General features: G+C 34.1%; 2 protein-coding genes across 2 annotated transcripts in view; both read left to right on the forward strand.

Moving 5' to 3' along the window:
• The first annotated feature begins 7,368 nt into the window (after positions 1-7,368).
• On the forward strand, positions 7,369-14,581 carry LOC138309212 (uncharacterized). The gene is made up of 3 exons (XM_069250363.1): positions 7,369-8,362; positions 10,608-10,778; positions 11,710-14,581. Exons 1-3 carry the CDS (start codon positions 7,942-7,944, stop codon positions 11,952-11,954), a joined length of 837 nt encoding a protein of 278 aa, XP_069106464.1. The 5' UTR covers positions 7,369-7,941; the 3' UTR covers positions 11,955-14,581.
• Positions 14,582-19,784: 5,203 nt separating this feature from the next.
• The window catches only part of LOC138308975 (acetylcholine-binding protein-like), a 51,965-nt gene continuing 44,891 nt past the window's right edge, over positions 19,785-26,858 (forward strand). The window contains exon 1 of the mRNA XM_069250057.1: positions 19,785-20,416. Within this exon, the coding sequence (XP_069106158.1) occupies positions 20,361-20,416 (56 nt within the window). The 5' untranslated portion in view covers positions 19,785-20,360. The remainder of the gene's footprint in view (positions 20,417-26,858) is intronic.

A 26,858-nucleotide genomic window follows, 5' to 3' on the forward strand; every position in this document is an offset into this window, starting at 1 on the left:
GAGCACGAGGCGTGGCTATATTACACCTTGCGATTGGTCAATTTTGCCGTTGAATGACATATAAAAAACTCTTCCTGAACTGAATATGAAAATTAAGACACAGTTAATTTAAATAGGACATCAAAACAACTAAACCTACAACAAAATGTAGTTTTGAAAAAATGAACGGTAAAAATTAGAAAACTAGAATAAGTTAAACTTCACCGTATCAATTAACTATATTGATTAGAATACAAATTCACTGTTAGAGTGATAAAGTCAACTATCTATGTTTACACTGTATATGTATTAAAATAGATATTAAGTCATGAATACCTTTGTAATCGGACAAGATAGATAGGCTATAATCAATCATATGGATTTTAAAGTGGAAACATATTTAGACCAAGTTCTCCCGGATCTAAAGGTCTCTAGTACTCTAGTACTATGGAGGCTCATTCTGGTCAAACAGTTTACACATGGTGACATTTAAACCATACATATGTTTTATGGTGGTTGGCAATTTATTATTTGACCCTATTATTACCGGTAATTTACTATGTAGACGCTTTATTTTAACAACAATATCACTTACTGTAAACCAACGTTCTTTCGAGTGCGATTTATTTTTGCGAAACTGTCGATCAAGATTGATCTCCGTGAATTAAAACCTTATACAATTCTTGCATCATCAAATTCAAAGGAATTACCATTTAGATTTAAATCCGCAAAATTTGATTTAAATATTCACGGGTTTGCATATTATACATACTTATCTACCCTTGCGGGTAGGTATTGATTGTGACGACATTTGTTTGCGAGCGTAACGGCATGCTTTTCAAGGAAAATGACGTGAATTTTGCTCACAAAGTAATGACGTCACAATGGATACCTACCCGTAAGGAAGGAAACTCTGTAATATGCAAAGACGGAATATCCGTAACACGTGCACGCTAAAATAAAATGGTTTACAGTATGTGTCACTTTACTCTGACGTTTTGATAGTTGTGACGAGTGTTGGAGGCTTGTGATGCTTGATTAACACCAATAGGATAAGAACAAGGGAGAGAAATGCTGCTGACACGTAGGTGGCGCCACTGACAAACGCCTGGGTGTAGCCCTCCTGTGTGACGGTCTTCAGGATGGTGGTTGGAAAGTTAACGTTTATGCCATAACCCTGGATGTTTCTGTCCTTCTTAAAATCGATAACGGATTTCATTAATATAACGGGGGAGAATGCCAAATTTTCTATGTATTTTTGCTCAAGTGACAGGGTGGAATGTCATTGTTTGTACGGAATACATTGGGGTTTTTTCAAAGGAAATTAACCTATCAAAGAAAAATAGATGAGTGAATTTGCAACCCGAATTTTTGTCCTATTCTTACTGCAAATTATGCATAATGAGAAGATATTTAGTACAATTTACAGTAAGGATAGAACCAAAAATCGAGTCACAAATTTACTCCGCAATTTTATTTTGAAAGGATGGTTTACTTTGAAAAAGATGTTAAAAGTATATAGATCATATGTCTCATAAAATGATATTTTATTTAAGCATTGATGTCATTATTTTTTAACTTAATCGGAGTATGAAAGAAATTTTGTTTGCAAATAGTGTGAATCTGCGTAGCAGATTCTCACAAAAGTTTGAAAACAAAATTTATTTCATAACCCGATGAAGTTAAAAAAATAGTGACATCAATGCTTATAATTATAATATATGATTATAAATATGAATATATGAATATGATTATAATTTTTCAGACTACTTGATAACATAAAATACGTTTAAACGTACGATTCTATTGACTTTCCATTGGATTATTTTTATCTAAATCAATACGCAACATCGATGTCTCTATTGTGACGTCATGATAACGTCGAGTTTTCGCGCCATTCTCGGAATTTTTCCTTCATAGTATATGAGAAAAAATATCTGCCAATCAGAAAGTCGGATTTACTATGAAAACATATAAAAATTAATTACATATAAGTATATAAATTTATCTTTAAATTATTCATTCATTTTGGGGGTCTCTTGCTTTAAAGCTGTTGAGGTTTGAACAAGAAAACGATTGGAACACTCATTTTGACGTTGATCAGTTGATGTGTCCGTTCTCAATAACATTAGTGACGTCATACATAATGGTCACGTTTGGTAAAACTTTTACAATAAACCTATATTGATTATAATACAAGTTGAGTGTTGTTTAAAGTCAACTATCTAAGTATATTTACATTGCATATGTGTTAACACAGATATAAACCATGATTACCTTTGTCATAAGACAAGATAACATTCCCTATAATCAATCATAAGTGTGACAAACGGATTTTAAAGTGAACTCCGATTGAGACCATGTTCTCCCGGATTGTATTTATGGGTTATTTTTTATGGCCATAACGTTACACCTGTTGACCTTCATTCCATGCATATGTTATTTTTAATAATACATTGTACTTGCAATAAGTATGCAGACGCTATATTTTATCGACACTATAAAGCAAATTTCTTTTGCGTGCGATATATTGTCGCGAATTTCGCGATCAAGGTAAACTCTTTTTAAAGTTATGTCTCTGCGATATCTAATATCTCCTACAAGTCTTGCATCACCACATCCAAAGGGATTTCTATTCATTTTAAAATCCACAAATCTTAATCACTGCGGAAATGCTATGAAACTGAAATCGCAAAAAATAGGTATTCGCGAAAGAAAGGTATAAAGTATTGACTCATTTTCATATTTACATGTCGGCACTTTTGCTTGTTAGCGCTCTGGTTTCTCTTGAATTCAGACTAAAATAGAAATTCGACATATAAACAAATCATGCTCGAAAATTAATTAGATTTGCCAAATAAATAAGGACAAGAAAACATTGCATTAACCTCCTAGATATTTATAAATAAACTAATCATATACATGTATGCGAGGAGGAGGCTTCGGCGAGTACTTATGTTAGCTAATGTAGCCAACTCTTTTCGTGGTGCCTTTATTTCGCGCGTCAATGCCTTGCCACTTTTTCGCGGTGATTTATTCTCGCGATTAACAGTCACTTTGTTCTATTGTACCCATACTTGACAATTTTTCATGACTACTATTTTTTGCTTTTTCTACTTGCCCGCCAAATTTTCTCTCACTCGAAAATATGTTGGTTTAAAGTAAGTCAGCGACCATGAGGTAATAGTTAATATCATATATCTTAACAGACACCTAGGTAACACAAACATTGTGGCACATATAGTCCACCATACCCTCAGACGAAAGTTATGATTCTAATCCTCAGAACTTACCTGTTCTTTGATCACTGTGACACCGCGAAGTTGTTTGTAATCAATCATAAACGTTGTCAGAGGCAATGTCCTCAAAACTAAACCAAACTGGTGTATCTATGACTACACATGTAGTTTAAAATAACTAGTAATTTATCACAAAAATATGGATTCGAATTAGTTATGCGATGTGTAACGGTTTTGCAGAGAAAAGTGCGGAATTAACATAGATTATTTAGTAAGTCAGGAACGCAAACTGGAAAATATCAATTATATTTTAATAATACCTGGGTAACTACATGTATTTGCACTTCGAAGTTTTACATTTTCATAACGACCCATTGACCTCATTTGTTTGGGAGTCAACCTTTAAATGGATGATTTTAGCGAATGGCTATTATTAACTGTTTTGAGAAAATATTTAATTTTGTTCTTTAAAATATTACAAAGTATATTATAATTTTTCAACTATGTGTGAATGTCCAGTGAATAGAAGAAAAAAAACAATCTAATGAAGGAAAGCTCTTCAAAAAGTAAGCTAGATTAAAACGTGAAGCCAGTTGAATAAATAATAAATGGTTATAAAAATAACAGAAATGTCTAAGATTATGCAGCATTACAGTTTTAAATAAATGGTTATAAAATTACAGATATCTAAGATTATAAGATTATGCAGCAAGATAGTTTTGGTACATCAAACTAAAAGACAATCTGAAATATTTTCATTGCGTTCCTAACTCACCAGAATGCTATTCTTAAAGGTCAAATGACACAACTCCATGTCAGGCTATATTTAACAGTATGTAATCCTCACATAAAATCGGTAGCCCATACCCTTACTTTAAAAGTATTTTAAATTAAGTAGTATTATTTTAGGGTACAATTTATCTATTTTCCACATAACATCAAACGTATTCTTAGTTCTGGGATTACCATGCAGAAACATGGGTAGTATAGACTATCTTATGTCACATTTCTGGGATTACAAAGTCTACTGTGCCGTTTGATCGTGGAATATCGATAATTATCAAATCGACTGATTTTTTATTTTCACTTTAAATACATTAATAATAATAGCATTCTCTTTTACAATACAGATATCGTAACCCCCTCCGGCTATAAAAAGTGCATTAAAGATGAATGAACATATATGTTTTTGGAAAAACAACAAATATATAACTTATATAAAGCCTGCATTAGCGACCACCTCTGTATAAATACCACCTGCTGATTAAGGTCACTTTCTTTGTTTCCCATATATGACAATTAAGTTCAACACAATTCAACCGGTGTATAGAAACAAGCTGGCAATAAAGATCACGTTTCACTTTGAACGTATATGCCTGGATTTGCGTTCCCCTGGGTCCAACTCCCCGAATTATATTATACGTATATTTTCGCATGAATAACAATTTTAATTGATTCAATAATAGGGCCAACATTTAATGACTAGTATAAACAGTGTCGTACACACTCTTATGTTTCCCATTGAAAAGAAAAACAAAAATAAATTTATCAAACTTCTTAATTGTTTCAAGTGAACAAGATCACATCATATTTTTAATATCTTAGACATGTTCTCATATAAGAACCTAATCTCGATAAACCCGTTCAATCAGGGACTTGTGACCTTTGTAATCGCGGTGACTCCTTGTGTGCCCGATATTGCCTTACATCGCAGTCGCGCTATCTCCCCCGGGGGATCAACCTATATTTACTGATTACTATGGATTGGTTCATCCCCATGGCTGTATACTTACCGAATTGATCCCCTCGAACATAGGACTCTATATCCTTTAATTCTCCCATCGGTCATCAACTAAAAATATCAGGTCACTGCATATTTTTACTTCCTGAGAAAATAGGTTGATATCTTTACCCTCTTAGGAAGGTCAGTGGCATATGTATAATAGGGAAGGAGACATATTGATATGGGAAATCCCGACCAAAAATATATTTTATATAAATTGATTTTATATCCCACTCTCTAAAAGAGTTTTTAAACAATGATAACTTAATAAGAAATAATAAGAAACTATATATCTTATATGTCCTAAGATGATGTTACACTACCAAGCATACTGCAAGTTTCTGTCCGTTTTATGTGTTAAGAGTGAGATTCATTTCACTGTTTTGCCGCAACACGCAGTTATAGTCAACTAACGCGCGTTAATTAGGACAACGGCGGAAAAACATAAGACAACCCATGTTATGGAATTAAACAATTAAATAATTTTACTTAAATTGTTCAGAAGATCATAATAAGTGTATTATTTGCGGTAGACTCATAACTATTGCGACAAAATTATAAATATCGTTTTAATTTCCCATCTTAAAATAAAAGCCGTTTTGGTAATGTAGACTGAATCAGTTGGTGGAGAGTCATGATTTGGTCATATGGTGTGAAACTCCGTTCTAGTTTCAGATATCAAAACCACCAAGATAGATTGAGTTTAAAAATGTACATGTTACTGTAACCTAACCATAATGTAGAGGAGGTTTTTTTTTTTTTTTGTTGTTTGTTTGTTTGTTTGTTTGTTTGTTTGTTTGTGCTTATTTTAACGTCCTATTTACAGCCAGGTTCATGTAAGGACGGCCTCCCGTGTATACAGTGTGTAGCGGGTGTGAAGTGCGAGGTGAGTGTTTTGGGAGACTGCGGCAGGTTCGTGTTTTGTCTCCTTGTAGAGGAATTATGATACATACTAGATACCTCTACCACCATATCTCCAAAGTAAAGGGTTGTGGCTTCAACTTTAACTTTGTCGTCAGCCATTCCAGAGAAGATTAGCTAGTGACATAATGTCGGATATTATGTCACTAGCTATTCTTCTCTTGGATGGCTGACGACAAAGTTAAAGTTTGACTGATTAAGTTAAACGTCTTATCAATAGCTAGGGTCTTGTAAGGACGACTTCCATCCTGTAAAAGTTATATGTTGTGTGTGTGTGAATGACCATCCTCTCTCCTTCCTATAGTGGAACTCTCGTCCTTATTAATGTGCTATCTTATGAAAGCATGCCGCTGAATAATTTGAAGAATACATTCAACAAAGTTGCACTAACAACCAATCTTCAGACTATTTTTGTTGAACATTTAGCAGGAGCAGAAACTATGATCTTTAAACTCTATGCTATGTGTCGGCCACGAAAACAAATCCCGAAGTCTACCTCAAAGGGGCGAACGCTCAAGTTAAGGCCAAAAGTGAGGTGGTGTCAAGGAAGAAGTCAGAAAGAACTTAGATAATTTATAGACTATTAGGACGGAAAGAAAAAATAAAACCCAGTGACCATTCATCAACCATAAAATGGAGTGAAAGTACAGGAGACAGAATGCCTAATAAGTTTACCTCTTAGAGAGGTCAATACGTTATGTACTCTTTCCAGGAATGGAGAGTTAGCATTAATATATGACACATTAACCACCCTGTCAGCCAATATATTGACCGATTGAGGGGACCTCCCGATGACTGTGTGATGCCTTCCAACGTTGCAATGTTCTTCAATGTTCTCATGTCAACTATGAAACTAGAGTTCAGGGCCCGGCACCATAAAACTTTCTCAGATAGATTTTTTACTCAAGCCTATGTTACTTGAGTAAAAAAAATTGTCTGAGAATAGTTTTATGGTGCCGGGCCCAGAATATTTACAAAATATAACAGATTTTGAAAAAAAACCCAGCTGACTTGGGATAATTATCATGTTATAAGAAATGTTTTCAAAACTGATAACTGGATAAGAACATAACATTATCAGTATTAGCTGTTGATAGACATATAAGCGAAGATATGATAACAAATGTATTGCAACATAAAGTGGCATAGCACAAAAGATATTGATAAAGAAATGGTGGGATTTTCTTTTCTTTTGACTTCTAAATTTTGAGAAAGAACTTTGATAAGCTTTAATTAATCTTGCTTTCCAATTGCTAGATATTTTGTTTTGTATCTACATATATCGATAAATGAAAAAAATAATGTTTAAAATAAAATTTATACAGCGTCATAGTCTCGAAACTGTAATTATGAACTCTGTCGACGTAATGAGGAGTGTATCAGGGTGGTCTCCTATGACCATTGTTCTTCTTTTAATTAACATGAGATAATCCTTTTAATATTTTTTAAAGAATCTTCAGGACCTTATTATACCACCATGTCTATGCCCTTGGTCATTATTGTATTATTCCAGGGTGGAATAAAATCATATTAACCTAAGCAAAGGTCCATACTTAATAAATGTTCCATGTTAACAGAAGTACACTTATGTAACGTATTGTTTATTTTGGTCGGCTGACGTCGATAAATACAGTATGTAACGAAGCAGTGTACTGTTTGTACACAGTTACACATATCGGTTCTGTTATCAGCTCTAGAGGTGTCCGAATGATATTAAACATCTACCCGAGAAGACAGGTAATCTGTATCAAATCCCGATATATTTAATGACTTGAAATAACCTATCGTCGGCGCTTCAGTCTTTGAGTGGTATCAGCACACAGGCAATACACATACCTCTGTAGAGTGTGATCAGAAACCGGTAAGGGATTCTCGAAACGAAGAATAATCATCAAAGCAGTGAAGATTTTCGACAATCTAAACAACATATTCTTAAGGAATTAGACACAACATTGCAACTCTTAGTCAACGTATATGAGTTTTTGTGCCGAGGGATTTTGTTTACTGTGATAGAAGAAAATGGCTTCAAAAATTAACGAAAAGATACCAACCGCTAGCGTTCCGCCGCAACAACATACCGTTAGCAAAACAAGCACCGCCAAGACAACCACAATTAAGGTGAAGGAAAACAAATGGACAGAAAACCTTAAACAAGAATCAGCAAAGGGGGCCAAGTCTGGAAACGGAGATCCCGATGTGCTAAATGCCGACAAAATGGAGACGGGAAAAAGGGTTTTGACTGTGATTATTGTTATTATGAAGTTCTGCGTCTTGGGGTTGTTGATTGCATCGGTCGGTCTTCAGACCCAATGTGTGTTCAATTCCAATTGGGGTTACGACTACTATTTTGACTTCAATATTGAGGGGAGGATTTATCATAGCCTCTGGGGATACAGACAAGTTGGAGCGGATTACCTCTTCACTGAGCACAAGGAAGGAAGTTAGTAAGGATATATTTATTATCTTAAAGCTTCATGCTCAGCGTAAAAAAAAATGACTATTTTTTCGTGTTCAATTTTTGTATAGTGTATAACTAAAATATCCATGAGGTTTTTCTTTGATTTGGATTTTTTTTTTTATTATTTCATTGCGTAGAATCTTTTAACAGTGCTTTCAATATTTAAAAAAACAATTTCGCTAATGAATACCTTAATAAACAAAACAAAAACTGTTTATATGTGTGTATGGAAAGCCATAGATGTCTTATGCGGTAAATCTTTAATATGTTATATGATTTTGTCGTTATATTATGTGGTTTTTTTCGTTATATGATGTGGTCTTCTCTTTATTATGATGTGGTTTTGTCTTTATATTATGTACATACACAAATATATTATGTGCAAACATCAATATATATTTGTGCATACACCAATATATTACGTGGTCATTTCTTTATATCGAAACACCAATATATCAAACGTTTTAATGATTCAGTTGGAACTAAATTTCTGGGGTCGTTGTTTGACCAACACACATCTAAACGTCTTCTTGAGAAATATTTTTTCTTCAGTGGAAACTGAATGATTTTGCTGTTTCAAATTGAAATATTTGCAAGTATGGGTGAAGAAATAAGAATAAAATTGGAAATATATGAACAACACTATTTTCCCAAACAGTGAATGGTATTATTTGCACACAAATGCTACAAAAGATCTCGAGTTAACCGATAGCTATTAAGTATAAAACACTCAAAATTCATAAATCGACCATAAGTGTCACTATTTACTGCAAAAAAAACAACAACAAACACAAAAACGACAGCATTTGAACAGACAATATTTGCTAAGCTACATCCATTTCCGACAACATTCGGTAATAAATCTATTTTTACTAGTGATGGGAATCGGTTGGAAATTGATAATCGATTAATCAAATTAACCGATTGATTTTCAATATCAAAATCGGATACGGATATTTTGTATAGATCTAATAACTCTGTTATTTAACATTCAACAGTCTTTTTCTAAATCACTCTGTTACCTACTAATGGTAAAAGAACTGTTAACTGTTTTGGTCATATAAAAATTTAGCTTAGCTGTTGGAACGTCCTTAAAGTTAATAAGTCCGAAGAAGGGATAACTTACAAATTTCATTCCCAGGATGGTTATAGATATAAAGATGTTTCGATATAAAGAAAGAACAACATAATATATTGGTGTATGCACATAATATATTGGTGTATGCACATAATATAGTGACAAAACCACATAATATAGTGACCAAAGCACATCATATAAAGACAAAACTACATCATATAAAGACAAAACTACATCATATAAAGACCAAACCACATCATATAAAGACAAAACTACATCATATAAAGACAAAACTACATCATATAAAGACAAAACTACATCATATAAAGACAAAACCACATCATATAAAGACAAAACTACATCATATAAAGACAAAACCACATCATATAAAGACAAAACCACATCATATAAAGACAAAACTACATCATATAAAGACAAAACCACATCATATAAAGACAAAACCACATCATATAAAGACAAAACCACATCATATAAAGACAAAACTACATCATATAAAGACAAAACTACATCATATAAAGACAAAACCACATCATATAAAGACAAAACCACATCATATAAAGACAAAACCACATCATATAAAGACAAACCCACATCATATAAAGACAAAACCACATCATATAAAGACAAAACCACATCATATAAAGACAAAACTACAACACATAAAGACAAACCACATTATATAACGACAAAACCACATAATATATTAAAGATTTACAGCATAAGACAGCTATGGCTTTCCATATGTGTGTCTGTCCATTTCGAATGACTATGTAGAGCAACGCCCAAAATGTAGCGTTAGTCGATTGTTTTGATGTACATCAAAGGACCAAATTATTTATTCAACTGTTGTTCTCTGTCATATTCCAAAGAAGTTTCTGCTGGCCTGGGATTGGTCTAAGTGTTTTCGTCTGAACTTCCTTCAGTTGTGCTATGACATAGTCCCGGGTCAATAATTAAGACAGTAATAGTAATATCGCGGATGGATATATCTTACTTGCGGTTTTATATCCAAAACGATTTTTTTTAATCCAACTGTAAATGCCTTATCAAAAGTTATCAGTTTCCTACTACACTTGAATTTGTTGCAGACATCATTTGAAATTCATTTTCCAATCTGTAAAATTTCAGATTGGCAGGACTGGAAGAAACCAATTATCAAGCTCCAGGGTATCGCATCTGCCCTAGGCTTAGCAAGCACGCTCATCCAACTAGTCCTCGTAGCCTTGACCTTTGTCCATCCTCATAAAGCTGTCAAGGTCGTTTTGCTAACAGCGGTTGCACTTCTTGCCCTAGGAAGTGGTAAGTCAGTGATTACCCATGTAAATATAGAATAACTCGTCTAAATTGGATGTCACGGAATATTTGGCCGATATAAGGCTAAAATAAAATATGTCTGTTTAGGGTTTCCAGACCGACCCTAATTCTTTACCCCCGAACCTATTTTTTTCCATTTTTCTACGAAAAAATATTTCAAAAAGTCGGCGTTTTGATCTCAGACTCCGGTTCCGGCCGTCATTTTAGAGTGAAAAACGCTAAAAAAAAAAGAAAAAGAAAAAAAATCCTCCCGACCGACCGACCGACACTATTTTTTTTTTTTTTTTTTTTTTTTTTTTGCCAATGTAACCCTAAACAAACATAGGTATATATAATTTTTTTTTGCCTAGCCATTGTTCCTTTCTTAGTCCTCAGCATCTAGAACATCGTTGTTCAAGGAAGTCGGCCAGTTAACAAAGAAATCCAGGATTTAGTCAAATGGTTGGGCCGGTCGGACTTGAGTTAAAAGCGAGTTCGGCCTGAAATTAAATTTTTATTATTGTTAATTCATCATCTTACCTTCTCATTCTAGAATGTAAACTTAAGGGCCAGATACCTTTCCGAAACAAAAATTAAGGGTCTTTCAAAAGCTTTTCGATGGCCTAAGATGAGGTTACAACATGAAACACATATTCTCTGTGTAATCTATGCTAAAAGTGAGTAATCGCGCGGTAATTAGGACGACGATAGCAATCATAAGACATTCCGCGTTATGAAAATTGATATTCAACTTATTTTCATTACATTGTTTAGAAAGTGATGACAGCAGTGTAGTGTTAACGGTGAGCTTATAACTTTTGTGATCAAATTATCAATCTCGTTTTACATTCTCAATTTAAAAATTTAGGAAAGGTAATGGGCTTTTAGAAACCAGTATATACAAATTTTTGTATTCTCTCTCCCGTTATAATTTCAGGTGGATTGATAATGAAGTCCGTTATCGACTTCAAGAAGGACAGAAAAATTCAAGGCTATGGCATAAACGTTATCTATCCAACTACCATCCTGAAGACCGTCACACAGGAAGGCTACACCCAGGCGTTTGTCAGTGGCGCCACCTACGTGTCAGCAGCAGTTCTCTCCCTTGTTCTCATCGTATTGGTGTTGATCAAGCATCACAAGTCTCCAACAGTCGTCACACCTATCAAAACGTCAGAATAAAGCCATACTTACTGTGAACCAAATTATTTTCGCGTGCATGTATTGTGGATATAATTTAATCAAATTTTAAAGTCACACCAAAGTCATACTGTGAACTATTTTATTTTCGCCGCAATTACATTTCGTGTACAATTTTTACTTTGAAGTTGGTTGTGCCTCCTTCGTACTCCAGGAGTTCCGATCACTTACGATTTCTACACCCCTGGACTATCTCAAAGTAAAACTGAAGGCAGTTCTGGGGAACAAATCTGAACCAGTCACATGCCTGCAGAAATATCTTTGTAAACTACAGAGTCCAACTTCAAAGCCACACAGTCAACTGCAGAGTACCGTTATACGGCTCTATTGATGTACAGCAAAGGACTAAATTACTTGTTCTGTTCTGTTGTCTTCAGTTTACTATTAGATAGTCCAGGGGTGTGGCGATCGTAAGAGATAGGAACCCCTGGAGTATTGAGGATGATACTACTGTAAACCAATGTATTTTGGCGAGCGATTATATTCCGCATAATTCGCCAGCGATAAGCTACCGCGAAAATCAATCACCACGACATTTTTCTAATGATACTTCTAGTAGAATCAAATTACTCAAAATCGTGAACTTAAATTGGCGTGAAAAAAGTCGTAATCCATGAAAACTCGAGAAAAAAGTTTGCAGTATACGTTGTAGCTAGATTAATGGCGCAGCTACAACAATATCCATACTTTGAGAAACATTCACCTTGAACTACTTAACTTTACATTAAAGGCGAATTGACGAAGCGCCTGCTGCAAATCACACCTCCGTGGTATTAACAGAAAACAAAGTTGATTCAAATTTCATTTTATTTTGCAAATTCCCTTAAAGTTATTCTCATTGATTTAATTAGGGTACACATCCTGGTTTATACCATAATACCATAATATCCAATGTAGCAGGGGGAAGTGGAGAAAACCTTCGTATAGATCGTATCATAAAGTGTAAGTAAATATAATAATTGTATATGTTTACCAAAAACAATGTGTAAATACCTGCGGCGTCTCTTATTATTTATTCATTCTTTTTATTTTCATTTTTATCATTTTTTTACACTTACATAGCCCATATTAAATTGAATTTATAAAAGGAAATTGCTTTTTTGAGGTGTAAACAGCAAAGATTGGGTTTCTAATTTAAGGCACAATATGTTATGAAAAGAACTATGATGACACTGAATATGTGGTGGTTTGTTTCCATGAATTAAGATAAAAAAAAAAACTGATCGAAGCGGTAAAAGAGTAAGTTATTGAATGAATAAATATTGAATATTTGATGTCACGTTATAGGTCTAACAAATTAAAAAATGTATTTTCGTGTACAAATAAATTTAGCAAACAAAAAATACCGCGAAAATTAATATCCACGAAATTGTTATAATCATATAAAGTAGAATGCAATAAAATATATATACATCGTGAAATAAAATCACCGTGGAAAAATTGGCCTATCCTACATTTACATTTTTCTTTAATACCTGCCTTCAGTTCTCATATAAACTAATAATGAAACTAATTGGATGAGCCTGTTCGCTGAAGGCCACTATAAAATGCGAAAATTAATTGCCATGAAATTGTTATAATCATATAAAGTAGAATTAAATGACTTTAAATCGTGAAATAAAATCACAATGAAAAATTAAATCGTCGCGAAAATGTCGTTGGTTTGCAGTAACTTATCAAATATTTTGAGTGTGAGTGAACAAATACAGGTATTACGCAAGGCTATCTGCTAGGAGGCCGTTACCTTTTCTATGTCTTAAGTTGCATGTATATGTGCCATACCCAGAGGAATTTTTACACGTTTTTTTTTTTTTTTTTTTTTTGCTTCAGCAATCTATTGAAAATCATGAATTTTCGTGAATTAAGCTGTGAAAATCATTCAAATTCCCGGACAAACAAGTATAGTGCTTTATATTCACTGTAATGATTTTTGGTTTAATGGTCTATGCCTGTTAGGTAAAAATTCATCTGAAAAAGTCACATAATGATTACTTATATCGCTGTAAAAATGTTAAATGAAATTGTAGACCACAACTTAACCTTTCCTTTAGACCATGTGTACGCATATCATTGCATCTTAGAAGTAAATATCATGTTTTCGGGCAGTACTGGCAAAATTTATGTTGATATGTATAGTTAAAACATATGCTGTAACTTTTCGTGATATCATCATACTATTAAAAACTCTTCTTGATTCATGAGGTTGAAAATCACGCCAACTTCTCCTGAAAAACACCATAGTGGTACTAGCATTATCAGATACGATATTGTACAAATACACATTCTCATTAAAATCCATATCTCAATTAAAGTTGCTCCACCGCTGACAGAGCATAAATGATATTCATAATTTGAACAATAATTGGTGTTTAATAGTGTACATATATGTCTAGTTAACACAAAATATAATATAAAATAATTTATTTTGCCTTTGGTGCATGCGCAATCAGTACATCATTCCATATAGGATATAATGCAACGGAATTTTTTCGGGATACAATTAATTATTTTCGATATTTCAAACTTGAAGTAAAATTAGAAGCTCAAACTTTTCAACGATGGCAATGGTGTAAAGTAGGTAACTTTTGTAACTGAAGAAAAATATTAAATCGTCTACTGCTGTTTTTGATAGTGAAAAATACCATTTGTCAGCGGTGGAGCATCTTTAAACTTACGCTATTAGGCGTTGCGTATGACTCGCAGATTTTTAGCGTTAAAAATATGGGTTTTAAATAAATTGTAAAATCAAAACGTTCATATTTTTTTCAATGGACATGTCTAGTCTTGACTGAATCCTTCTTTTATATTTTTTGTCTATTATCGTTTTTTTGTTTTTAACTTTTATTGTTTTTATCATTAATATTATGTAGCGAAACCCATATAGATGTTTTGTGTCTTGCATATAGCGTATCTCATCTATTTTTGATGATCTAACAAATTATATTTAACAATTTAAAATAATCTTGTAGCTGTATTCTATCCTGCCTTATTTTTATTATTATTATTAATTATATAATTATTATTATTTTTTCAATGAGAAAAATACAAAACATAAATGCTATGTAAGGAACTATTTGTGAACTTAGATGGAATGAATTGTATATAATGTAAATAGGTTGAATTAATTCAATAAATTGTGTTTCCTCATTTTCTGTCACTTATTCATATTTATTCTCTAATATATACAGAGGTTCTATGAACCTTCATCCTTGATACTCCATGGGTTACTATCACTGTCGTTATAGCCTCGATACTCCGTGGGTTACTATCACTGTCGTTATAGCCTCGATACTCCAGGGGTTACTATCACTATCGTTATAGCCTCGATACTCCAGGGGTTACTATCACTGTCGTTATATCCTCGATACCCCAGGCGTTACTATAATTGCCGTTATATCCTCGATACTCCAGGGGTTACTATAATTGCCGTTATATCCTCGATACTCCAGGGGTTACTATCACTGTCGTTATATATCCTCGATAATCCAGGGTTTACTTTCACTGTCGTTATATATTCTCGATAATCCAGGGGTTACTATCACTGGGGGCCGCGGTGGCCGAGTGGTTAAGATGTCCCGACATATTACCACAAGCCCTCCACCTCTGGGATGCGGGTTCGAATCCCATGTGGGGCAGTTGCCAGGTACTGACCGCTGATCGGTGGTTTTTCTCCGGGTACTCCGGTTTTCCTCCACCAACAAACCTGGCACGTCCTTACATGACCCTGGCTGTTAATAGGACGTAAAACTAAACAAACAAACAAACAAACATACTATCACTGTCGTTATATCCTCGATAATCCAGGGGTTACTATCACTGTCGTTATATTCTCGATAATCCAGGGGTTACTACATGTATCATTGTCGTCATATCCTCAATACTCCAGGGGTTACTGTCGCTGTCGTTATATCCTCGATATTTCAGGGGTTCACTGTTGTTTTATCCTCGATAATTTAGGGGTTACTATCACTGTCGTTATATCCACTTCTCGACTGCCTCGTAGTAATACTAGAGGCATCAGGCCTGCAGAGACTTCATTTGAAGATTACAGAAAAGCGACGCCCAACTTCAAAGCTATTCAATAAGGACCAAACTACTTGCTCATTTGTTGTCCCAGACAGAGCCATCAGTTTTGCTATGACATATTCCAAGGGTGGATAAAACGAGAGTGAAAGTAACCCCGACATTAGATTATTTTTTCGGACCAATCTGGATCACGAACAAATTATACGATACTTTTTTTATATAACCAATTACATATCTAATTCAATAGTCTGGCAAAGGAAACATATCCAGTGTAATTTCTTATGAAGAAGAAAAAAAATTCTTATCAAAATCGCTCTGCATGTGAAGAAGTTGATTTATATTATAGGGCTATTTTCACGTAGCCTCGGTTTCAAAATTTAGTTTTTAGAACTGTGCTAAATTTACACGGGGCATTTCCATTATTTCAATGGTCACAATTGGACAACGTATGCAGGATTTGACCGTCGTTTTGATTTGGAAAGCCAATGAACGCATTTACATTGGTTTTCTTTGCCTGACTTTTCACGGAAATCAACTGATCTTTCTCTATAGGAGGGGAGGTAACTTGCATAAACACTAAAAGGGAGAATACTCCGCATGACTTAACTTGCTTTAATAAAGTACTTCTTATTCTTGCTTTAATATAGTACTTCTTATTCTCTCCATGCCATATTTATCTTTCTGATTGGTCGATTCTGTTTTTACATACCTCTATGGAAAAAACGAGGATGGTTCAAACAAAACAGGAAATCATGTTATAATGTTATTATTATAGAATACTTAACTTTCTGAAATTTGTTTTCAATAAAACGAGAAATTATTTACTAAATATGAATTCGGTACAAAAAATATAGCTTTATTGGGGGTCAGCAATTGTTTAAATACTCCGTTCACCTATGGGGCCACATTTGAACTCTTCCACAACAAAACACATGGCAGTACATTATGGAATTATAGGGGTGAATAATTAATATGTTTACTAATTTGAACAACATTTTAAAAACTTGAATGACATCACAATAAAGTACCTTTCTATTCTCTACATCGTTAGTCTTTTTCTTATAACCTTCATCAATGGGATGAAGCTTTAGAAGTTCTGATGTATTTATGTAGAAGCAGAGAAACGGAACCGTCTGCGTTGTTGATTTATCCTTTAGAAATAATGGTATTGTTGTTATAATCCCAGGCTATAGGTTAGGACAGCAATCGATAAACTTCGACACTTTAATTTCCAGAAACATGAAATAATATTTCGGGTACGGAAAGTGCCGAAGGTTTCCGAATGATGAGGATTATGTATTCACCATGGGGGAGGGTAGAACGAACAGACGTACCTTGCCTACTATACATAGTGCATGTAGCTATAGTAGCGGAGACAACTCCGTTGTACTTGACCGTCAAAACGTAGCATATCGATCACAGATGTTCGAATAATAAGTGTTAGTAGATTTTGCCAAATTGTTATGTGGGTAAAATTCATTGGTAGCTGTAATAGGCCCTTTTTAGATTAATTATACAAACATCAGATATAAAAAATTTACGAATTAAAAAAAAAACAAAAAAAAACTTCTGATTTGTTTTTCTCTTAAAGTGATAAGACTGATTAAGTGAGGCTTCTATCGGTACATTTAGAGTTAAGATGATTTTTAAACGGGGTGATATAAAAATTAATATTAAAGGTTGACCCTTAACACAGTTTTAGAGAATTACAACTATGCCTGAAATGCCCATGCAGCTTTATCAGACAATTTTCTTCAAAATTACATCTTTTACATTTTTCCTTTTTTCATTCATATTTTCTAGCTTTTAGCGTTTATGGACAAAGGATGACCGACATCAGTATATTATGAGTAACACGTACGAATACAAAGAGAATAGAGAATTCTTTTATCAATAAATAGAAAAGCGATATTGGCTCTTTCTGGAGACGGATTTACAGATATCCTTGAGAACAAAGGGAATTTATATTAAATATTAATACAATTGAAACACATATAATATATTGATAGGCTATGAATGCTGTGTATTACGTACCACAGTGACGACTTTTCACCTAACTGTCAACATAAATGTGTATTATAGTATCACGACTATAATACATATATAAATATATTGTCCGTTGATTGGAAATCCATGTAAAGTCCCTGTGTTACACACGTGAACCATTGAGGGTACACCATCAATATGTTGTTGTAAAATATCACAGGGACACAATTACTGTAAATCGACAAATTATCGATATTTTCTAAAATTGCTAGAAATTTCTCCCATGTGTTGTGATTGCTCTATAGGTAGGAGAAAGTCGAATAAAACATACCCACCGTCGATATGACCAGCACTGAGTTACCTTGACTTGGGCCTACATATCTAATACCTCATTGCCAAGCGTTTGTGATACTATGAGCCGATATTGTGATTTAGTGATACCGCAAGACGAGATAACGATAACATAAGACAATATTGCGAAATTACAGCCGAGAGTGCGATACTGCGTTACGAGATGTGATTGTGACGATTAGATTTGCTTGCGTGACGAAATTGTTATACGCGAATTTGCGATACTGCGAGCCGAAATACGATATAGCGAGACCAGATTGTGATACGAGTTTGCGATACTGCGGACGAGTTGCAATCCTGCGAGACGAGATTGTAATTCTGCGAAATGAGACTGTGACACAGTGAAACAAGATTGCGATACTGCGTGCCGAAATTACGATATAGCGAGACCAGATTGTGATACCACAGTGTATGAACGGAAGTGTATATTATAATCATTAGTTGCTTTTTGTATCGTCACTTGTGAGTATCGAAGCGGGATGAATGAAAACAGGCATGGTGTACAGGTCGGTAAAAACACGAAATATCGGCATTATTCGTAACTACAAATATGTTTAACATTATAGAAGTCTTCATAACAAGTATATAAACAAATTCATGAACATGATTTTGAAAATAATACATCGACTATACAAGTGTCCTCGCAAGCAACTATACATCGCCAGTTCAAAACAATGCAAGTGACTATACAATTTTAACTGATCACCCTACAACTTCAAAATACGATTAAGTAAAAGATATTGTGTCCATAAAGATGTATTTATGTGTTTTATATTGTTGGATTCATTTATAGACCTGTGATGGTGCTAGAAATAATGAAAGACAGACAGAATACCTTAAAATAGTGCAAAATATTAGGCGGGTGTCTCAATTCTTCGATGATGAACAGCAGATCAACTCACAAAAAGTGTCTCAAATGTTAATGCTGGTTAACCCTCAACATTTCATTAGTCACTGGTTGTTCAAATTTCTATCCATAACGCCGTTTATAACCGAAGATTACAACAAAACATACAGAATGAATAAAATTGGCAAAAATTATCCATGATCGATTGTTTCATTTGTCTTAGCAAGTGACCGCGAACCGCTATACAGACTCGCAAGTACGGAATTTAAAAAATACTATACACTTCCGTTCATACACTGTGGATACGAGTTAGCGATACTGCGATACGAGATTCTGATACCGCGAAATGAGACTGCAATACTAAGAAACAAGATCGCGATACTGCGAGCCGAGATTGCCATACTGCGATACAAGATTATGATACGAGATGGCGATACTGCGATACGAAATTGCGATACTGAGACAAGATCGTGGCATCTTGATCTCGGCACGCGATATTTTTCGGTCCTTGTAATTAAGGCAAGCACATGTACTGGTTCTCAAACCCCTGTGTATAGCACCGTACTGTGGGGTACTGTATTATAAAGTGTGCAATGGGAGGATATAACATCATTTCTGTGTTAACTATACACGTGCGCTACGCTCTATAGTGACAGATATCGTATTGATACGAACTTCTCCAGCGGCCCAGGACATAGCCATCACGCACCTGCTCACGAGCGCCCGTACACACGCGCGTGCTCTTCACGATACCAAGTCTGTGTATTACGCTGTTGTCACTACAGTGGGTCGAATTATTACTACGGAGTCGGTACTTCACATACTTTTATCTAAGTGCTATTATAATACTTCGTCCGTCAACTTTTGATAGTCAACACAGAAGAAGGTGCATTCGAATCCGTCCCTGGTCAGAGGTGCATTCGTTTCACAATAAGGATAGACCCTAAAATACTCAAATGATTTTAAACGCAAGGTGTGCATCGGCTGGTTAAAATTTCGATTTTTTTTTTTAATTCTGAAAAATTAATCAGTAACGTCGTCGACTGTTTTTGGTGGATTTTTGCTTGAACGTTGATTTATAAGAAGACTTATTAAAGTGTTTTAGGAGTGTTCCGTCCATTTCGTATAGTGCCTTATTATAGCTTATCCTAATCTCCGGATTATCGTCTTTTCTCAAAATGGTTTCCTGGGTAACCGTTGGAGGTGTAATAGGAATGATGCTGACGTTATTTGGGTAAGTACGATACGTTTGTTTATTTTTTTAACAAATAAATATAAGCAAACATTAAAATAAACATGTACATGTATACACAGATGTATTTACAATATTTATGCTAACTGCCAGAGAAATCAAATGTCATGATTATTTACCAAGAAAATAAGTTCGGAAAATAAAAACTAAACATAATACGTGCTCATGTATTCATCAACGTGCTATTTGTGTTCATAGTTGAAGGAATTAAATGTCGTTATTATTTACAAAGAAAATACGACGGAAGATTAAAAACTAAACATTACAATATAATGTGTTACTTGCGTTCATAGTTAAAGAAATCAAATGTCATTTATAATCAAAATAATGTAATACTAGAAATAAGACTTTAGCATTTTAAAACATTGTTATCGTAATCACTGGTATCAACATTAAATATCGATATTAAATGCTGTTCGTATAGAACTGATTTAGTAGAATTGACTTCCTTATAAGAAGTGATATATTCCCCGTTCAAACATTGATATATTGTATGCTTATCATGTCCAACTATACAAAATTAGTAATTATATCAATAATTTAAAAAGGGAGATAATACCTTAACTGCAGTTCGGTAAAAGTCAAATCTACCATCAATTTAGTCTTATTTTTTTTTCAATTTGTCCAAATAAATCATCTTTGCTTGTATCATTATGAATTATGAAACTCTTATTCACATCTAACTAATTACATCATGTGTGATGAATCGTATGTTTATAGATAATAATAGGTTTTAATTAGTCAGCCCTCATTTCGAAAGTTATCAGAGTACAACGTTGATAAAGCATTCACTATAAATGAAGCACTACAGACTAAAATAGACAAGAGGTGAACTAGTCCTGTGTCATGCATATGTTTGGTTGTTGAACTTAGATCTCTTTGTGAAAGAGTATATGGCACACAACCAGTGAATATTTTATGTGAAATTTCCGACGACAAGAACGAAGTGTGCACTGGCACCTTCATGGGACAAACAACCTGGCAGCATTATGAATTATGTTCATAGATATACAAGATTGTAAACGGAATGAAAATGATGAAAACGTCACATAATTTATGAAACAAATATTCTAACATAAATGATACTTTCCAAAAAAAAAAAAAAAAAAAACTCTTAGGCATAGAAATTTTTCGACTCTAATTCAGAATACTTTTTTTCGACCCGCTTAATGTCATATCGTTTAATATCATAATGACATATTCTTGTTGCTGAAACGAGCATTCATGTGAGATCAAGCTAAGGTATATCATACAAATACACGTGGATATGTCTGTATTAGTTCTGATTTATCTTATATATTTACATTATATTCGTTGGATCGAATCATATATACCTATGTTAGTCGCTTATTGTAACATCGCTTTATATCAAGTTTGATTTCTTATCATCGAATCACATTTAAAAAGTGACATCGTGGGAATATGATGAAAATTATTCTGGTTAATGTCACAATGTGTCAGGTGACATTCAAACGACATGCATGTAGATTAATATACGTAGTATACGATCTACTAATACATGTATATCAGAATATCTGCTACCTATGATGTAGTATACATGGCTCTCCGCCTTCACAATCTGGCCAGACCAAGTTAATACATTACGGCTGTGTGCTAGTCAGCCTTTCAACAATAATCTTTGGATAAGTGTTGTAAATTTCACCCTTGACTTCAGCAGCATGTGGAAGTTATAAAGTGGGTATGTTGGAATGTACTCTTAACCCCGTGACCTCGACCACCAATGTCTACACGGACGGGCTCGTGACTGTACAATGAAGTGCTAATGTGATTAAACATCTTCAGACAATGTCCGTCCCCAAATAACGTTCATTTAATTACACGTAGATTATTTATTTCGTACATGGTTTTGGTCAAGCACGTTGTGGTCCAGCGCATGCTGGTCAAGGTCGTGAAGGAACTCTTTGGGTTTTGCTTTTAGCTTGGCAAAATGTCCATCGTTTTCAGACACAAATTTTACCTATCATGATGCAATGAAATTGTTCAACCATGCACACACATTTCTTTAAATTAAACTATTTAATCATGCATACTCTTTTGTCAAGAACAAATGCATTCACATATTTAAGCAAACTGTTCAACCATGCACACACCTTTGTATAAAACAAACTGTTCAATCATGCACACACCTTTGAATAAAACAGACAGTTCATTCAAGCACACACATTTGTATAAAATAAACTGTTCAATCATGCACAAATATTTGTATCAAACATACTGTTCAATCATGCACACACATTTGTATAAAACAAACTGTTCAATCATGCACAAACATTTGTATCAAACAAACTGTTCAATCATGCACACACATTTATATAAAACAAACTGTTCAATCATGCATACACATTTGTATCAAACAAACTTTCAATCATGCACACACCTTTATATAAAACAAACTGTTCAATCATGCACACACCTTTGTATCGAACAAACTGTTCAATCTTTCACACACATTTGTATCAAACAAACTGATCAATCGTGCACACACATTTGTATAAAACAAAATGTTCAATCATGCACACACCTTTGTATAAAACAAACTGTTCAACCATGCACACGCATTTGTATCAAACAAACTGTTCAATCATGCACACACATTTGTATCAAACAAACTGTTCAATCATGGTTACACATTTGTATCAAACAAACTGTTCAATCATGGTTACACATTTGTATAAAACAAACAGTTCAATCATCGTAACACATTTGTATAAAACAAACTGCTCTATCATGCACACACATTTGTATAAAACAAACTGTTCAATCATGCACACACATTTGTATAAAACAAACTGTTCAATAATGCAGACACATTTGTATCAAACAAACTGTTCAATCATGCACACACATTTGTATAAAACAAACTGTTCAATCATGCACACACATTTGTATAAAACAAACTGTTCAATCATGCAGACACATTTATATAAAACAAACTGTTCAATCATGCACACGCATTTGTATAAAACAAACTGTTCAATCATGCAGACACTTTTGTATAAAACAAACTGTTCAGTCATGCACACACATTTGTATAAAACAAATTGTTCAATCATGCACACACCTTTGTATAAAACAAATTGTTCAATCATGCACACACATTTGTATAAAATAAACTGTTCAATCATGTACACACATTTAAATAAAACAAACTGTTCAATCATGCAAACAAATTTGTATAAAACAAACTGTTCAGTCATGTTCACACATTTGTATAAAACAAGCTGTTCAATCATGCAGACACATTTGTATAAAACAAACTGCTTAATCATGCATATACATTTGTATCAAACAAACTTTCAATCATGCACACACATTTGTATAAAACAAACTGTTCAATCATGCACACACATTTGTATAAAACAAACTGTTCAATCATGCACACACATTTGTATAAAACAAACTGTTCAATCATGCACACACATTTGTATAAAACAAACTGTTCAATCATGCACACACATTTGTATCAAACAAACTGTTCAATCATGCAGACACCTTTGTATCAAACAAACTGTTCTATCGTGCATACACCTTTGTATCAAACAAACTGTTCCATCGTGCACACACCTTTGTATCAAACAAACTGTTCAATCATGCAGACACATTTGTATCAAACAAAATGTACAACAACGCATAAACATTTTTTTTTTATAAATTGCATACACATTTGTCAAAAACCTGTTCCGCCATGCATGCACCATTGTTTAAAGCAAACACGCCAAGCACGCATACATCTTGAAAACAAACTGCTCAGCCAAGCATACCCACTTTGATGTAACAAACTGTTTCAAAACAGATGACCCTTTTATATTACAAACCGTGTCCAACCATACAACAAACTGATGATAAAGGAGTTCTCTATGATACTTTGAACAGTTTAGTTGAAAGTGAAAACAAAGAGTTCTCCGTGATACCGAAAAGCTGTTGAACGTCACACTGTGTCTGTTATGTGTTAGCGTTTCATAGAGTTTCTATCATAATGCAATCCGCTCGTAATTATAAGTCCACATCGCAGTAGCAAGAATGGTATATTTTTCTCTATAAAAACAAGAGCAGACGAATTAGTATTTGTTTCCTCCAGTTAAAGAAGTAACTTACTTTTTAACATTGCTACCACTGAAAAGTTTGAGCTTCTAATTTTACTTCAAGATAAAAATATTAAAATAATCAATGGCGTTCAAAAAAATCCAATGCACTACGCCCTAAATGGAACAACCTACTGATTGCGCATGCGCCAGAAGCAAAAGCACATTTCAAATGTACATTTGTGATAATTAGACAGATCAATATTTGATTTAACATCAGTTATTGTTCAAATGATGAGTATTGTTTATGCCCTGTTAGAGGTGGAGCATCTTCAAAACAATCTCTCATATGCCGTTTACTGTAAACTTATTTCTTCTCGATGCGGCCTAATTTTCAGTCGTGATGCCTAACGACATTTACCGGTAAAATGCTGATTAACTTGTAGTAAATTAATTTTCGCGTCAAAAAAATTCCTCCAAAAACGTCCCATATAGACATTCTGGTGGGTCCATACTATATAAAGTATATCAGACCTCTGTGAATTTATATGAACTGTAACTAATTCTCATGCCCCTGTGAATTTATATGAACTGTAACTAATTCTCAGACCCCTGTGAATTTATATAAACTGTATCTAATTCTCAGGCCCCTGTGAATTTATATGAACTGTAACTAATTATCAGACCCTTGTGAATTTATATAAACTGTAACTAATTACAAAGCCCCTGTGAATTCATATGAACTGTAACTAATTCTCAGGCCCCTGTGATTATAACCACGCGACAAATACATACATTGACGAAACACGGTTCATCAGTTCATTATAACAAAATTTACAGTTGTTTAGATCTGTAACTGACACTTGACCTTTATACGACACGGGTCATGTCATCCCGCTAGGGATGATATCACACCACTTGATATATATCCTGTATACGCTTTGTAAAATAAATCACTGTGGAAGTCTTAACACTTAACGAGAATCTGAAAAATGTGGGGGACGATACAAAAATTGTCCTGAGAATTTTAATGCGTTAAAGTAGCATCGAAGACCATGATGAATGATATAACTTAAGTCTTAAAATGACAATTCTGGTCACAGGGACCTGGTACGATTTCCAAACCATCTGCATATATCTATATCTACATTGAATCAGAGACACAAGTGACGAAGGGTGACACTTTTATGACTTAGTCGGGGTTCAAACTCGATCACCAAATCGTCTAGCCAAACATAACTCTGGCTTACACAACTACTCCACAGGGATTTGAGAATTAAATATTTAGGGGTATAGATCAAAATCGGTAAAATTCGTATTTTACATGTAATGTGTATAGTACCAATCGATGAGAACTGGAACTAATCCTCAAATCCCTGTGCAATGCCCACAAAGGTGATGGTCGTTATTCCGATCTGCTGACATGATCACGGTGCAAATTCGTGTCAGGTCCCTCCCTGTGTTTCTGGTATAATTCGACGACACATTTTCGACGAATTATGATGGTCATGTACAAATAGCCCTACTTGTATAGAATTTCAAAGACTATATTTCCTGAAGCATCAGTCAATTGGAATTTGAATAATGCGAACAAAGGAATTACAAATTGTCCGAAGAATTCAGATGTACAGTATATATAAGTGTTTTTAACAAGATTATCTAGTGTTCTTACATAAGTGTTGAAGTGATTCGTCTAGTGTGCTTCAACAAACGTTCGACTATTATTGAAGATCTTATATAACACTTATGTAGAAATTTCGAGAAAACAAGTTGCGTGGTTTAAGAAAGCATGCAATGTCAAGCACTGGCGAGAATGTTGGTTTGTTTATGGTATTTGTACTTGTTTATTTTTTTAGAAAGTACAACAAGTGATGATATTTTTATTAATTTAGTTTTTATTGGACTTCGAATAACGAAGGTACATAATGATAGCCGAACCGACCGAAGTCGAGACAAGATATATCACTTTTGCGGACAGAATGTTGAAAATTAATGCGCTGACATTAGAATTTCATTTGATGTCATCAAAGACGTTTTCTCTTCGCTATCACAGTGTAATTAGTACTGTCCTTTTAACCAAACATCATATCGCGCTCCCGTGCCTCGTTATGAACAAATTAACTCGGCTGAAATAAAATAAAAACGAGACAAGCGATCAATAGCTCGCATATAATTTACATTACTCAGTCTTAATATTTGAATTATGGAGCTTAATCTCATGTATTAATTGTTCTAGAATAATCGCATCCTCGATATCCAAGGGGTTAATATCACTCTTGTTATATCGAGCCTAGTACACATTATTCGCTGACGCACGTATACGTACTCTTCTTGCAATACAATTTCTATTGCAAGAAGAGTACATATACGTGCGTCAGCTA

Source organism: Argopecten irradians, chromosome 15 (genome assembly GCF_041381155.1).
Source record: "Argopecten irradians isolate NY chromosome 15, Ai_NY, whole genome shotgun sequence".
NCBI lineage: Eukaryota > Metazoa > Mollusca > Bivalvia > Pectinida > Pectinidae > Argopecten > Argopecten irradians.

Coding starts and splice junctions, on each gene's coding strand:
- LOC138309212 (XM_069250363.1), top strand. CDS start 7,942: ATGGCTTCAAAAATTAACGAAAAGATACCAACCGCTAGCGTTCCGCCG. Junction 8,363..10,607: donor CACTGAGCACAAGGAAGGAA/GTTAGTAAGGAT, acceptor GTAAAATTTCAG/ATTGGCAGGACTGGAAGAAA. Junction 10,779..11,709: donor ACTTCTTGCCCTAGGAAGTG/GTAAGTCAGTGA, acceptor TTATAATTTCAG/GTGGATTGATAATGAAGTCC.